The 17,829-nt window shown below is 34.8% G+C and overlaps 1 protein-coding gene across 2 annotated transcripts in view; it reads right to left on the bottom strand.

Annotated features, from left to right (window-relative positions):
- Positions 1-17,829, bottom strand: part of GPCPD1 (glycerophosphocholine phosphodiesterase 1) — a 71,090-nt gene that overhangs the window by 20,428 nt on the left and 32,833 nt on the right. For both annotated transcript variants that reach the window (XM_026668535.2, XM_026668536.2), the window contains exons 5-11: positions 13,610-13,685; positions 11,448-11,486; positions 8,252-8,375; positions 7,519-7,765; positions 6,345-6,507; positions 5,849-5,981; positions 3,514-3,568 (exon numbers count right to left, since the gene is read on the bottom strand). In XM_026668535.2, coding sequence (XP_026524320.1) covers positions 3,514-3,568; positions 5,849-5,981; positions 6,345-6,507; positions 7,519-7,765; positions 8,252-8,375; positions 11,448-11,486; positions 13,610-13,685 — 837 coding nt within the window. The remainder of the gene's footprint in view (positions 1-3,513; positions 3,569-5,848; positions 5,982-6,344; positions 6,508-7,518; positions 7,766-8,251; positions 8,376-11,447; positions 11,487-13,609; positions 13,686-17,829) is intronic.

Genomic DNA, 17,829 nt, shown 5'->3' on the forward strand with positions numbered 1-17,829 from the left:
ATTTTGCTCCATCTTTCCTATTGAAATTTACAATACAAAAGTAGCTTATTGAGGTTCTCTGGGGGAACATTTTAGGTACCCTCAGGCTGTAAGGACAAAAAATGCAAGCAATGTTCAGTATTATCCCCCTGCATAGAATTCATAAATGATCCCTTGCCCTATTACTATGCATTAAAATTCCCTTAGGCATTAGGTACGTAATTTGGGCAAGAATTCTAAAGTAATTCCTTGACTTTGAATTGGATCCACAGAGCTTCCTTCACAGATTCAAAGTGATCTTCCATTTAGAACGAGTGGGGAGATCTCTTAAAATAGGTGGGCATGAATGCATGAAGAAATGTATGAAAATTTAAGATCTAGAATAATTTTTATATCTAAACATTTTTACATCTAAAAAATAATAATTTTTACTCTAAAAAGTAACAAGCTTTTTAAGTTTTCCAATCACAAAGCAACTAAAGAAACTGGTGCAAATGGAGTCAAATTCTTTCAGTGGGAACATCAGTTAAGCTGACCATGTAAATATGATTTTCCAGAGGAAATGAACATATTATTAGGGACACAACAGATATTTAATTTTTTGACAAATACTTTTTTCTTATGATACTATTGCCGCTTCCCCAAATGTGCTATGAAATAATTTCTGATATTTAATATTCTTTAATTTTATTATTTAATTTTCTCGATTTTGTTCCATCATGATTACCTAGAGCTATATAGTTATTATATTTTAAAAATAAAGGTTTCCCCTATCCCTCCAGTCATGTCCGATTGTAGAAGACGATTATCACCTCTGTTTCTTAGCCAAGAGAGTCAGCATTGTCCAAAGACACCTCTGTGGTCATGTAGCCAGCATGACTATACGCTGAGGCGCATATAACGTTGCTACCTTCCCACTGTAGTACCAATGTATTTATTTGCGTTTGCATGCTTTCAAACTGCTATGTTGGCAGGAGCTGAGCAAGTAACAAGAGCTTACCTTGTCATGCAGCGCTTGGGTCTCAAACCCAGATTTCCAGCTCAGAAGCTCAGTGCCTTTAACCATTGAGCCATTGATTCCCGTTATATTTTATATATGGCATCAACTGATAATTTGCTGGCATAAGACACTTTTTAAGTAAATGATCAATACTGACATTTTTAAAGAATGATATAATTTCAGAGTCTTTTCAAAGTTTTTGTTCTTTACACTTTTGCAGTCCTTCTTCTGTCTTTTGGGTAGGGGGCTTGCATCATACAGCTAGAATTTTGAGGTAGCTATTAGGTTGTAAAGTAATTAAGGACTATCTCCCACTGTGAAAATTCACAAGACGGTAATTATCATTTTACAAGAATGATATTTGGGATATCACTAAAACTTATTAAAGAGGTTAGTATGTTAAAATCCCAAGTACATTAACATAAAATTTTCATAGAAAATGTGACAATTAAAACATGTAAGGCTAAACAAGAGTACTGCTTTCCCCCCAATCTTTTTATTTTTTTATATAGGTGCTGTATAATTAAACTGCAGAAACATCCCAGTGTCCATTTCTTTTGCTTTTTAGAGAGGGGAGACAATAGTTGTAAGAAATGAAAAGGAAGACCGAACACTGATGTTTATAAAAAAACTAATCTATTAATTCATGTGTGCCATTCAAAAGCTAGCTTAAAAAGATATATCCTACTAGGTTTCCATTAAAAAGTTACAGGATATAATTGGAACCCAAGATAATTGATGACTTTCAATAGCAGATTTGGGGAATGGAAGAAGAAGGGGAATATTGAGGAATATTGAGGGGAATATAATTTTATATTGAGGGCTTATCAGTGGCAGAAAAACATTAGTTGGATTTCTTTCAAGTATGGATCATTTATAGGTGAAACTCAAAAAATTTGAATATCGTGCAAAAGTCTATTTATTGCAGTAATGCAACTTAAAAGATGAAACTAATATATGAGATACTCATTACATGCAAAGCAAAGTAGTTCAAGCCGTGATTTGTCATAATTGTGATGATTATGGCTCACAGCTGATGAAAACCCCAAATCCACAATCTCAGAAAATTAGAATATTACATGCAATCAATAAAACAAGGATTGTACATAGAACAATATCAGACCTCTGAAAAGTATAAGCATGCATATGTACTCAGTACTTGGTTTGGGCCCCTTTTGCAGCAATTACTGCCTCAATGCGGCGTGGCATGGAAGCTATCAGCCTGTGGCACTGCTGAGGTGTTATGGAAGACCAGGATGCTTCAATAGCGGCCTTCAGCTCTTCTGCATTGTTTGGTCTCATGTCTCTCATCTTTCTCTTGGCAATGCCCCATAGATTCTCCATAGGGTTCAGGTCAGGCGAGTTTGCTGGCCAATCAAGCACAGTAATCCCACGGTCATTGAACCAGGTTTTGGTGCTTTTGGCAGTGGGCAGGTGCCAAGTCCTGCTGGGAAATGAAGTGAGCATCCCCATAAAGCTCGTCTGTGGAAGGATCTCCTGGTAGACAGCTACGTTGACCCTGGACTTAATGAAGCACAGTGGACCAACACCAGCAGATGACATGGCTCCCCAAATCAACACAGACTGTGGAAACTTCACACTGGACTTCAAGCATCTTGCAGTGTGTGCCTCTCCATTCTTCCTCCAGACTCTGGGTCCTTGGTTTCCAAATGAGATGCAAAAGTTGCTCTCATCAGAAAAGAGGACTTTGGACCACTGAGCAACAGACCAGTTCTGTTTTTCTTTAGCCCAGATAAGACGCTTCTGACGTTTGTTGTTTAGGAGTGGCTTGACAAGAGGAATACAACATTTGAAGCCCATGTCCAGGATCCGTCTGTGTGTGGTGGCTCTTGATGCACTGACTCCAGCCTCAGTCCACTCCTTGTGAAAGTCCCCAACACTTTTGAATGGTCTTTTCCTGACAATCCTCTCAGGCTGCGGTCATCCCTGCTGTTTGTGCACCTTTTTCTTCCACACTTTTCCCTTCCACATAACTTTCTATTCATGTGCTTTGATACAGCACTTTGGGAACATCCAACTTCTTTTGCAATTACCTTTTAAGGCTTTCCCTCCTTATGGAGGGTGTCAGTGATGGTTTTCTGCACAATTGTCAGGTCAGCAGTCTTTCCCATGATTGTGCTTCCTACTGAACCTGGCTGAGAGACCATTTAAAGGCTCAGGAACCGTTTGCAGGTATTATGGCATAATTAGCTGATTAGAGTGGGACACTTTGAGCCTAGAATATTGAACCTTTTCACAATATTCTAATTTTCTGAGATTTTGGATTTGGGGTTTTCATGAGCTGTAAGCCATAATCATCTCAATTATGACACATCACGGCTTGAACTATCTTGCTTTGCATGTAATGAGTCTATCTCATATATTAGGCTCACCTTTTAAGTTGCATTACTGAAATAAATGAACTTTTGCACGATATTCTAATTTTTCGAGTTTCACCTGTAATTACTTGCAAACAGACATTTCTAAATGTTAATATGCAAAAAAGAAACTATTTTTAAAAGTAGCATACATACATGTTTAGCAGCATTCTTTAAAGAAGCAATGGTATTTTCTCGAATTTTAGCAAGCCTGAAAAGATCGACGTACAAAGAAAGTCAGTGCAAATACAAATAAAACAGATATGGTCTACAACAGTGGTCGCCAACCGGTGGGCCGGGGACCACTGGTGGTCCGCAAGAAATTTTTGGTGCTCCGCAGATAAATGTCAACCCCAAAGCACCCCTCAAAGCAATTAATCCAGGCTGCACGGGAACACAAGGCTGCGCCGCCCACATGGCCTGCAGGAACGCAAGGCTTGCATCACTTGCATTGCGAACAATACGAGGTAGTGAGGGGAGGGGGGATGGGCGGAGAGGGGGAACTTGACCCACTCTCCCCATGCACCTCACCTGGCCACTGGCTGCTTCTTTTCGCTTCTTTCTTCTTCTGCTGCTTTTGACTGCATGCAAGGAAAGCAGCAAAAGTCTTTCTTTCTCTCCCCCAAACTCCGCCAGAAATGAGTCTTTGGGACCCTGCAAGGCATACTGCTCCAAGAGGGCGCCAGCGCGACAAGTCTCACAAAGATTCATTTCTGGCAGAGTTTGGGGGAGAAAGAAAGACTTCTGCTGCTTTCCTTGCATGAAGTCAAAAGTCTCTCTCTCTCTCTCCCCCTCCCTCCCTCCCCCCTCTCCCTCTTTCCCTTGCTTTTTCTGCAGAGCTCTGGGATGACCAAAGGGCCAGTCTTGTGACTACTGCAGCTCTGGAATATGGGACCGACTTTCCCACCAACATCAGCAAGCCACTGTCAGTCAAAATTCATATTAGCGGTCCGTGGGATTTAAAATTATGAGTTTGGTGGCCCCTGAGGTCCAAAAGGTTGGCGACCCCTGATCTACAATATGTAAAGATTCATCTTAAGACATGGTTTCCCATTATTATAAATAAGTATAAAATCTTACACTACATAATTTTCTATTTTTTAAAAGAATATCGAAACTAAAACTATTACTAAATTCAGTAATTCAAAAGTCATACACAAAGTTGATGATATTGCCATTATAAATATTTTTTCTATAAAATAAACATTACTTACTCCAAAAGTTTTAATTTGCGAAGTTAGTTGAGGAGTAAGTAAATATTGGGGACAGCACTTTTGAATTGAAGCTCCAGCTTTTGTCTCTATAATTTGACTTTTCCCCTCCAGACAAATGACAGGAACAAGGGATTTTATTTCATGCAGACTATATCCGCCATAACACAGACACTTCTATTTTTCCTCACACAATAAATTCTCTTTTAAAATCTTTAATTTCACCAATATAAACCCCAGAAAGTTATTATTTTAAGCAGTAGCAACCATGATACAGTGGCACATTTCCAGACTTATGTGCTAGAACATCCATATATTCAATTGCTTCATATAGCAGATATTGGGAAGGTCTCCATTGCAAGACAATTAGTTACTTACAAATTTGGCTATTTTTATTCCTTGAATGATCATTTTTGAATTCACACATATCAGTTTTATGACTTCAAAAGTGCTCTTTTCAAGACTTTCCAGTATTTACAGAATTATTCAAAAATACCCCTTACCTCAAACTATATCATACTACCAAGTGCCGTGTCTGCTAGATCCTTTTAGTTCCTAAAACCAGCACAGTGATGTAAAGACTACTAATGTCAGGGAATTGCAGGTTGCTTGAATTTACAGGTGACTAATCAAAATAATTCCACCACAGATAAATAATTCTTGCAGTTTCTACTGCAGCTAGTTGTTGTCGTTTCTAAAATACACATTCAAAAGTATTATCTCGATTGGAGGATTGTCATAAGGTGATCAAACTTCTGTGGCCATCTGGTAGAGGAATATCATGATGAAAGGCTGGCAATATTGTCATATGACTATGCTCAGAAGAGGGTATAGTTATTTGAAAGCTCATTGCAAAGCATGAATTGCTAGAAATCGCTTGAAGAAATGCTAGTGAAAAGACTACCCTTTATATTGGCCTTGGTAGGTTACAAATAAATGGTGTTCTTAGCTACACCACACAAGTAAAATGATGGATATCAGAAGCATGAAGCAATGTTGGAATAACCATGGGCTGGAACTCTCACTCCCAGTCAACACTGATTGGGACATGCTTCGAAGAAAGGAGCCAAATTAGCGAAAGACTGCATAACCCAACCAGCAGAAATGCCCAGCCAGCTGAAAAGGATACACTTAGTTCATGGTATTTAAAGGCCATCGTCATTTGTTGGCCTGGATTATAATATAACTAAAGTCTAGGATCTAAGAAGCCATTGCCCCACCTTTCATACAGAAGACTTCGGGTATGAATTTACAATTATAATTCAATCAGATGAGCTTACTTAGTTGTAGTTGTAGAGTTCCCAGCGCCCCTATGGCCAACATCCAGTCCTGTTCTTGACCTCCAGTATTTGGCATATGAAGCTTCCATATCACAGGAAAACCCATTAATTGGCTTAATAATTATATAATCCACTATGGAAAAAGAATAAATAGAATTGTTTTTCTGATTCTGATTAACAATTAAGCTACATTTCATTTAAGTCCACTGGAAAGCAACCAAGCTTCCCAAACCTAAACAAGAAAGATTCACTTATACTGATATCAATAATCATTGAACAGATCCTTATTATTTTCATTATATACAATGCTTGCCTTCCTTAAATATGCCTCTTGGTGCTCTGGTGGAGTTATTAGATTATTACCATCCCTTCAAGAATGCATGTAATTCTATCAAGTGCTAATGGAATCAGTATTTAAAAATCCAGTAATAGGAAATGTATTTAGCATAAGTTTTTGTTTGCATTGCCACCATTTTTAAAAAGAAAATAAACATACCTCTAACTTTTCCTATTGTTTTTCGTGAAATTCTGCTCATAATGGGAAGCGTGAGAATACCAGTGCTCTTTCCTGATTCTTCAAGGGTGGAAGATAACAGACAAGCGGAGCCCACATGGCCTGGAATCTCATCTCCTTGAATAACGGTTTCACTAAGATCTTCCTACAATTACAAAGTTATTGGGTATTTAAAGGTATTGCTTTGCTCCTGCAAGGTGAAAGCATTTCCCTTAAATCAACTTTAGCTAAAATTGGAAAGGTATCCACAAGACAAGAAACAATGGATGGAAACTAACGAAGGAGAGAAGCAACCTAGAACTAAGGAGAAATTGCCTAACAGTGAGAACAATCAACCAGTGGAATGGCTTGCCTTCAGAGGTTTTGGGTGCTTCATCACTGGAGGCTTTCAAGAAGAGACTGGACCATCATTTGTCTGAAATACTATAAGGTCTCCTGCTCGAGCAGGGACTAGATGACCTTCAAGGTTCCTTCCAATTCTGTTATTCTATGTTTAATTAAAGCCATTGTTATGATTGATTTATAAATAACTCATTACTATTTTTAAACACCCATGCTAGATTAAGAGTTTTAAAATAAGATTTTCTTTAAAAAGGTAGATGATTTGTCCAAGCTCTCTTGGTAGTATATTCAATCCTTTTGAGAAGGGCTAATGAATTGTGTTGCTGATATTTAAGGCAGGAGAGATTTCTCATTAAAGTAATACCATGATGTTTCCATTTGGATGCTACATTAAGTGAGATGAGGCCAGGTATAGATAACATATTGCTGTCTGGACATTTTGATCCATAGCTCAATTCAGGCATCACCAACAGGTGACTGTGAAAACTATAATTCAAAATATCTGGAGGATACTAAGCTGCCTACTCCTACATCAATTTGAGGTTTGCTCTATATGTTATCATGTACTGCTAGCAAAGACAAGTGTTACTGAAACATAGAGACAGATCTTTCCAGTCCATAACATCTAAAAAGTATCAGGCTTCCTATCCACTAAACAAGAACTTTAAATAAAAATTGTAGTCTAATTTAGGATGACTATTCATGAGCAAATTCCTCATTCTCTGTTAGGGCATATTTTAAAAAATGTCTGAACGTCAACATTCATTAATCATCAAAACAAAAGAGCCAGGCTTTATACATAGCAAGTCTTTACCTCAAAAAAGTCAAAGATTAATTCAAGGTTATCTGGTTCCATCGTCTGTATGGTATATTCTGTCCAGCGATCTGGCTGCAGACCATATCCACATTCAGGCTGAGAATGTCGAGACTTGTATTCAGTATCACTTATAAGTGAAGTCTCTAATGTATTTGCCATTTTATGATGAAGCACAGGTGAAAGTCTGTTGTCAGCATCATCATCTTCATCTTCTTCTTCCAAACCTTCAAGGGTGAGTTTCACTCTAAACAGTAAAAAAAAAAAAAATCTAACTTGGTGTAGTATACATGATTGATCAGCTGCTCAGCTGATTCAAAGGCCAGCATGAAAAAGGTTATTACTCTTATACCTTACTTGATGCTTTTCTAGAAGCATTTCATTGGCCATTATGGAAAACAAGAAACTGATAGAGACAAGCTCCTGACTGATCCAAATGTGCTTTACACAAGACATCCAAGGTTATTCTGTTAGTACATTTACTAAAAATGTACACTTTTTTCCTACAATTATTAAAAAGTGTGTAGTAGTATAGACCTTGTTCCAGAGGTTCAAGAAACTAGTTTTAGAACTGTAACTAACTTCAGTTCTCCCACTGAGAATTGATGTTGGCATTGATTTTACTATTGCTTTTCTGAAAAAGTCCACACAAAGCCCATGCAAAAGACAAGCAAATAACCATTACATTATAAAAGCACTTTAATAAATTGCAAATGGACTAAAATAACCATACCTAAACCTAGATTTTTTGAATTTTTTCTTCGTTATTGATACAGGTGGTTTTTCAGAAAAATGTAGCCGTAGCCTTATTTCTGTCTGACATGTCAGCCATCCGGAATCAACACTCTCCACATCATCTGACAAAACAACAAAAGTATGGTAAAATCATCTTGCTACATTCTGAAATGTCACTAAAATCCATCTAAATAAAACATCTGGGTACTTTATATTAGAGATAAGCTGAGAGTTTTAGGTTAAAAAAATATAGCCAAAAAGTAGTGTTTGGCTTATCCACAGATGGGCTTAACCACAAGTATAGAAAGTAAGTAATAGGTACCTCTTTATATTTGTAGACTAGCCCATTTGAGAATAAACCAACGCTTCAATTGTAACTGAAATACCATGAAAAGTGCACCACCCATGGATAAGCCAATTGCAAAAATTAAAATGTAACTGAAAACTTGAAGATTGGCTTATGTGCAGGTGGTATATATTTATGCTATTTGGATTAAAAGGGGTTACCTTATCCATGGATCAGTTTATTTTTCAGTATATATGGTACTATTGCATTATATCTATTTTCACAGGGAAAATCCATGCTAAGCTTATTGCTGCTGAACTAGTCAATATGGATCCAAATCAAAATAGATTTGGGTTGGTCAAATTTTAGCAACTATTACATGGAATACTAGTACAATTCAAGTTTGGCTTTCTAAAATCAATCCTACATAATACAAAGGGAATTAATTTATGTTTTTTTCTTGTAAACTGCTCTCTAGTCAAGTTAAAGAAACACTGGAGGGAAGAAAGACACACAAATACATACTCATCCCATCATTACCAGCAGCAAATACATTAAGTGTAGTAGTATTGGCTCTAAATTAAATTGGAGGTATTTTACAGAAGGTGGAAGGAGCTACTGCAGAAATAGATCTTATTAGAGCTTTCTTTCCTCCTATTACAGGGCTTCCTACTGTTAATTTACCTGTAGGAAGGATTATTCTGAGTCATATTTTAACATAATTAGAATTGAATTTTAAAAGTAGGAATCCAAGTTATTCTTATAAACAATGTGTTCGTATGCATTGAAAGGATCAATGCAACTGTGCTGTGAATGGTTTTGTTGGTTGTTTCCCAAATTTTCTGACTTCTGGGTGTTGGCTAACTGAAGACATCTCCACTGTGGATGACTGCCAAAAAACTGGCAAGTAGACCAGTTCTTTCGAATCTCTCCAGATAGGAAGAAAACAGGAGATCACCCATGAGTGCTCTGTCTGGCAGCTTCTTATGAGGAGACCATATATTAGTGGTCTCCTATGGATTTGAATGCCAGAAGCCAAGGGAGACAACCTTTTTGCTCCAAGCAGTGGCAGATAAGCCAGATAATCTCAATTTTTAATCACATTTGGAAATGTTCAATTCAGCTATTTTATTATTTAGCTATTTTATATTAAAGAACTTCAAAATCTGACACCTGGTGAGTCTTACCATCTTTGAATTAAAGAACTTTAAACAGTAATTTAAAAGTTTAAAATAATATACACGTTTTAAATGGATTGGGAGACTACAAAGATTTGGAATATTTGTTATTTTGCTGTAAGATTTGAAAAGAATTATATAATTAAATAATATACTTATGGAAATGAGTGACACAGAAGTAAACCTGTATTAGGAACTGAGGCTTGATGAAGATTGCAAATGGACACTAGAGGAAACTGAAGGACCAGGCAGAAAAGATTATAAGGCCAAGCCAGCTGTAACTTTTACTTGTCTTAAATAATCCTTCAAAAAATTGGCTGAGATATTAATTAGTATCTCAGAAATGATACATATTTCAATGGTTAAACATTAAAATTCTGAAAATTTCAAAAAAAACAACAACACCTCTTACCTGACACACATATTATACAATTTTGAAGGCATAGAAAACAACAAAATTGAGATTACCAAAATGGGAATACAAAAAACAAATCAAGAAAAGGATCTAGGCATGGAACGGCTGTGACAAGAAATCCCAAAGTAGGCTGGTGAAAGTTTTGAAGGCTCCTTTTGAATGCCAAAGACTCATTTGATGAAATAGATACTGTGATGCCATTGGAATGATTTAAAAGTCAAGAGCCACGGGCGCAGTGGTTAGAATGCAGTACTGCAGGATACGTCTGCTGACTGACTGCAATTTGGCAGATCAAATCTTACCGGTTTCAAGATTGACTCAGCCTTCCATCCCTTCAAGGTGGGTAAAATGAGGACCCAGATTGTTGAGGACAATATGCTGACACTGTAAACCGCTTAGAGAGGACTGTAAAAGCACTGTGAAGCGGTATATAGGTCTAAGTGCTATTGCTATTATGAAGAGCAAAAATAAGAAACATAAACTTGGACTATTTGATCAGGGATAAACTATTAGTTTGATATTTTTGGTAATTCCTAATTGACTTTTTGCTGAATCAGGATTGAAAAGATGATGATTTGTGGACTAAACATAATAAAAATTAGACTATAGTAAGAAGAGTCATTTTATTCATAATTTTAAAAAAGTGAAGTTACTGTATTAGCTGAGAGTCAATGTGAAAGTTGGAAGCCATTTCTTTATTGTCTGTTTTTATTTTTATTTTCTCCTTTTTTCTTTCCTCTGCATTTCTGCACTTTTTACTTTTCTTGTTTCTTTAGTTTAGTTTTATTACATTTTATTATGTTTACTAAAACTTCAGTAATTTTTTTGTTTAAAAAATGGAATATTTCCAAGCCACGTAGCTTAGTAGTGCTCTGGAACAGACCAATGCAACTGCTGTGAATAGTTTTGTTGGTTCTCTGCAAGTATGTACATGTTTATGCACGGCTACTTCAACTTTTGCAGTCAAAATGAAAGTGTCTCTGCATGCCCATTTAAGCAACTAGAAATTCTTAGAAGCAGCCATATTAAACCTTTCATAAACTTAAGAAGTGATGCTTTGCTTGAGTCACCAGGCTTCAAACGCTTTTCACAGCCATAATAATCAATAAGGTTACATCTTCCTTTGTGGCACATTGAAAATGAAAATTTAGTAAAAGCTTTTTGGAGGGTCTTTGGGGGCATTGGAGTCTAAGATTCTACTCTGCCATTCTAATTATTTAAAAGCATTTTTTTTTCATTTCAAGTGCAGCATTTTATTACTAGTATGTTTACATATTACATCTTAATGTTTTAATGTCAGTAACTGACTACTTACCAAAGACTCCAAATAATCCATCATCAATGGAAATGTTATCTGGAATTAAAAGGACAAAGTGTGAGAATAGTTCACATTCATAGATTATAATTTGTTAGTTTAGGCAGCATTTCTAAACACTTGCCAAAGAGTAAATCCTTTGGCCTTAAGCAATTTATTTCTGATTAGACAACTAGTGGTTTATACAATTAACAATACCTCTAATTTAGCACTATTTTCATTAGAGCATTTAAATAGGAAGACACTAAGTAACTTTACTGCAACCTATAAAATACTGCTTAGCTTTGTTTACTGCTGAAGTGTGTCTTAAAACATCCTAGAAGGATGTTATTTCTTTCCATCCAAGTTATCTAAATATGAAAACAATATGTCATCAATTTGTCAATGTATCATATATTACTAATGGAATGAATCAGAAGATGGTATCAGCTAAGAAGATAAAATATGTGATTTGCTACTTGTTTATCATTTAAAGATTTTTATTAAATGTTTTCTCTTTTCAAGCATCAGTCTTCACATGCTACAGAAATGTAAATAATGAATTCTTTAAATATACAATAAACTCAACATGATTATGTAAGTTTTTGAAAATAGAACTTTTGATATATTGATAGCTATATTTAACCCTCCCCTAAATTTTGAAGTATAAATCTTTATTCATCTCTCAATGTGAGAATAAGACACATTTCTTCCACTATTACAAATAAAATTATGTTTAGAATAATAATAATCTCCTTCATAGATAATAATGCATTTTTCTATTTGATTATTTTGTCCAAGATTGGAGGGGTAAATAAAAAAACTTTAACACTAGCTGGAAAATATCACAAATAAATTTTCTAAAATGTGTGCAAGTTGAGTCAATGGTACCTAGAGGCTTAGTCTAGAAAATATTTTGATTGTAAGTTACTAATTTACCTTTAAGGGCAGTTGAAAGTTATTTATCATGTTGTGTCACAAAGAGTCTACCTGAATTTAAGATGTTATCTATGCTTGAACAGGATGGAATCTAGACTATCAGAGAATGAAAAAAACTTTTATTACTGAAGGACTTAAATCCCTGATTATTTAACTAAAAAAAGGAATCAATAAGGCAAAGTAACTTATGACAGGCTTGTTTTTAATCAGAAAGTCAGAAAATAAAAGTAAGCAGCAGATAACATGTATATCTACTCAGACAGGTCTCACTGAGTTAGTTCCCTTTGACTTATCCTGTGTAAACATGCACACCGCTGTAGCCTAAGATTATCAGCCTAGGTTTAATAATTTGAAGCCTTATTTTTTTTATTAAATGGAAATTATTTAGATTGAACGAGAAATGATGTATTTCAATTATAATAGAAGCGTAGAATGAAAAGGCCAGTGACAATATTTTCATTGAAAACAAGCTACTTCATAAAAATTTTAAAGGAGGCAACAGACCAAATTATACCAAGTTTCCAGTTGCATTGTTTCTCCTAAATTAATGAAAGGTATACGATTTATGCTTACAGTAATCCATGCTTATTTTAAAACCTGTTTTATTCATGAATATGTTTAGCATAATATAGGAGACAATGAATGTATTGCTTCTGGGATCAGTCATCTCTTTTATTAGTATTTAAATGTCAATTTACTATTAACAATTTGTAGTTTCTATCACTCAGGCATGATTTTTGAAAATATCAGCATGGACTTTCAATCTCAAAGCATAATTATTATCAATAGTATTTCAATGCCTTTAAAATGAACTTAAGAGTCCACAATTTCCTTTTCCTTTCTGTGAGCAGAGTAAGATTCAGTATACTGAATCTCCAAACCATAATATACCTATGCTAGGATGATCCCCCACACCTTTTCCTAGCTTCTAGATTGAAGGTAAGAGAGCTGGGATCCAACCACACCATGCCTTAAAACTCAGATGTGCATTCATAAATTTTGGCAATGAAAACCTGTGGCCACCTGATAAAAATGGACTAATGATAATATTGTAAGTCTTCTGTCACATACACATTCATTTTGCAAAATTTGTGAAAGCAGTGCTCATATTGGCTAAATGGAGAATCCCTTTGTAGTGGAAGATTAATGTTAATCCTACAAAATAACATCAACCCAATTAAACCATTTTGTAACATTAGTAATCTTATGCATATGTTTCAAACAGATGCAGTTGATGCCCATACCTAAAGGGGTAATTGATCGTGCTGGTAGATGAGTCTCCCACTTGTGAATTATGACTTGGCATGGACCATCGATAGTCTGTAATTTAAAAGTTAAATGTCTGCAATAATTTTTGTTAAATTAATGTTTATCTGCGATGCCATTTACATTCTTTCATGAGCCAAATTTGTTTGTACATCCTTTGAAGTACAAAGACTGTCCTCAATTTATACCATGTTTATTATAATAATTGATGGTACTATGATAACCTTAGCCCCCTGTAAAATCAAAATCCAATCTATTATATTTCCAGACAAAAAATGGTATCGGTGGAATCTGATGGTAGCTTTTTACCATATTTCCCATACATTCATCCTTATCTCTTATAAAATCTGCATTTTTCAGCCATTCAGAGGCTAGATTGAACATGTGAAAATCTAAAGAAGACTAGTGGGTATAATCCCATCGAAACATACCCTTCTACCATAAATTCTTATAAAATGTAAGCCCAGACTGGTGATAATATAATTATCTTAACGTAGTTTAGAACAACATTCTTTCTGGAATACGATTATGAAGTATGAATACTTCATACTTATGAACAGGATTATATTTTCACATGATAAGTTTTGTAGGAAATCACATTATGCAGGTATTGCAGCATCTAATTATTAATTAGGCTGAAGGTCTATATAACTTGCCACATGTAACTATGGAATACACAATATATTACTTAGTGTGCTTTTGGCTGAAAATCGGTGACAATTACCTAGATTCAACAGAAAAAAATTTCAGTGTGAAGTATCTAAAATTTAACAAAGGATTCTATCAAAAGTAGCCACAAACATACTACTTGTATATATATACAGGTAGTCCTCGACTTACAAGTTTGTTTAGTGACCATTTGAAGTTACCATGGAACTGAAAAAAGTGACTTCTATTTTTCACACTTATGACCATTGCAGCATCCCCATGGTCACGTGATCAAAATTCAAACCTTAGCAATTGAGTCATCTTTAGGACTGTTGTTGTGTCCTGGGGTCATGTGATCCCCTTTTGCCACCTTTTGACAAGCAAAGTAAACAGGGAAGCCGGATTCACTTAAGAACCATGTAACTAACTTAACAACTGCAGTGATTCACTTAAAAACTGTGGCAAGAAAGGTCGTGGGACAAAACTCACTTAACAAATGTCTCACTTAGCAACATAAATTCTGGGCTCAATTGTAGTCTAAGTCAAGGACTGCCTGTATTTGTCATCAACAACATATCAACATTGCTCAGCTGCTCTTTATAGCTTTTTCTAAAATTATATTTTAAAGCATAATCTGTCCAAAGTCCAGTTAAACTTTAAATAACATGCATAAATTTCTAGGTTATGCATATTCCCTGCTTCAATATTATTTACATAGATCTCTAAGATCTATTTGAACTAGCAAAGTGTTATTTAGGAAATATAGGTCCAATCTCAGGATTAGGACTTATGAAGACAAACACTATATATTTTAAACATATTTTTGAAAAGGAATTAAGTAAGCCACCGATCCAGGTTTGCCATTATGTATAGGGTGAGAGGCAATGAAGCTGCTTTAATTGCAGATTCTTAAGAAATAGTAGTATTTGAGAAGACAATAAATCTGGATCATGAAATGAATTTATAGTGACCATTTCTGTTTAGTATTTAAAAGCAAGGCCTCCTGGAGAATATAAAACAATTAAGTAAACAATAGTTCAACTGGTAAGCCAATTTTGTTGCTGAAGAGAACAGTTTGAATCTGTGAAGTTCTAGCCAGAGTGACCCTAAACTTCAGGACAGATCAGATGGCAGAAGTCTTGTTATGAAAGGGTGAATATAAAAGCAGACAGCCTAATTGAATCATTTTATTACAGAGACCTAACCATCACCAAAATGACCTTGAAACCAAATCATCCTGTAAATTAAAAACAACAGGAAGCAGGAAAAGACAAATGTACTGCATCTGACTGACTGTTAGGAAAATCTGGTGTGGGGGTAGCATCCTTTTGGAGATGGAATGTTAGCCATATACTATCTAATTATACAGCATTTCATAGTATATGGACAGCAGTGTCTTACTAACATATATCTATTAATTTAGAAATCCCATCCCTGGTTGGAACATTAACTCTATGCATATGGCATAACATCACATGTTCAGTATTTTATATAGCTCATGTTGCTTAATTTGTAGAAGCAATTATGATAAAGTTTGTTTAGGAGTTTTATTAAAAACTACCAGAGAATTCATAGGACTAATAGAACGAGACCAGAATCATAGATGAGGCAATTCATGGACACTATTAGTGAATTACTTCACAGAGGACCTCCATGTGGCCAAAGGTCACTGTATAATTATCAGATAACAGACAAAGCCCTGATCTGCTAGGAGAATAATTTTACAAAACAGAAGGTCTGGTCTGGCCAAAGAAACCTGGCACTGTAAATTATTTCCTTCCAATTATGTGGAAGGTGGCAGAAAAGCTACGGAAAACTATCCTTACGCCTGCACTTGAGCATTTATAGCATGCTAGCAGGGCTTGTCCATCACCTAGTTCTTTATATACAGGACTGCTGATTTTCAGCATACTTCCCGTTGAAAGCAGATTATGTTTTAGAATAAAAGCTACTTAAATAAACAAACACTTAAAATGTTGGTGTATTTGAATTACTGACACAATCATCTGCTGAGATTTTACAAATTAAATATTTATAATCACTTGTATTTCTGAATTATTAGTCACTGTACTCATACAATTTATTAAATGTTTGTATTAAGCATGCCCATGGTCAAACATATTTCAAATTAAAATAATTAAAAGGAGAAGATACATTTTAACTAATATATTCAAGTATTTTGTGCACATTATATTCCTCAACAAAAAGATTACAATAATGGGATAAACATCCCAAATGAAAAAAAGTAAAAAGGACATGCAAATAATTTTGCCTAGTGAGGCTTTCATTTTAAAATGAACACTCAGAAATGCCAGGAAGGAGATATTAACTTCCATTGTTCAAGTCAAAACTTACAAAATAAACAGTTCAAGAAACAAATAACAATAAAAACTTAAGTTCAAATTGACAAAATCATTGTAGATGGGGTTTTTGGTTGGTTTAAGAAACAGGAAGATTTCATTTTAAAACAAGGGAAAAAAGCACCATTTATAGATTTCTCAAGATGCCTGAGCCAGAGAGGGAGGGTATAACATATATAGTTTCATTTTTCTTAAAAGTAAAAATTGGCTTCTTGCTTGTCATAATAAAAGTAAAAAAGGTTCATAACCCATCTAGTATTCTGCTAGCAATTGTATTTAGTTTTTTAATAGCTGTTTTCTTTTAAATATATAATAATGAATCCTTGTTTCTTAAGTATCCCAAGTAGGTGCTTTTGTATCAAACAAGGTTCTTGAAGCATTAATCAAATGTAAATCAGATTTTAAATATGGTAGCAAGAAAGTGAGAGAAAACTTGAACTATCTGACAATGTTTGAATAATTCAATTTAATCCAAGGCACTGTAATCTAGTACATATGCAAGTCACCATCTCTTGGCAAATCAGACTGCTCTTACTAATATTCCAAGAGAATTACATCAGTATCCAAAATATTTGAGACTAAGGGTCATTTAATAAGTTGCTGTAACAAAAAGTAATGGCACTTTCACAATCTCTAATGATTAAGTCCAAAAGCAAATTGCTGTTTTCTTTTCTTACTGCCATTGTAATCACAAATAAGGAAATTAAACTACATGTAAAGGTGTTATTATCAATTTTAGAAATTTGGTAGTTTCCAAATACAATTTATAAAAAATTTAGAGATTTGTCCTCTCTTCTATTAGAGGTTTCAAAAAAAATTAATTCGCCTTAATACTTAAAATATCAAATAGTACATGGAAGTACATCTGCATCAGTTCTTGTGCTTCTAATTTTTATTTCGTGGACTTTAAAATCATATTCAATTCCTCTGTTTCTAGTACATTAAAAAACTGATCTGGACTTAATTCCAGATATTTCTTAATATCTTAATATCTTAAGATATTAAGAATTTCTTAAGAATTTCTTAATATCTTAATTCAGTTCTAAATATAGGCAGTTTCTCAGCTCAAACTAAGAAATATGAAACATCCAAGAAACATTATTGAGTAGATAAAATTGCTAAAGTGAATGTACAGCAAAAGTAGTTTATAAAAGCACTATCCTAACATTAATCCAATTCACAGGATACAT

This window comes from Notechis scutatus, chromosome 1 (assembly GCF_049901735.1).
Source record: "Notechis scutatus isolate UNSWTSFEM ecotype Mainland chromosome 1, rNotScu1.2, whole genome shotgun sequence".
Classification (NCBI taxonomy): Eukaryota; Metazoa; Chordata; class Lepidosauria; order Squamata; family Elapidae; genus Notechis; species Notechis scutatus.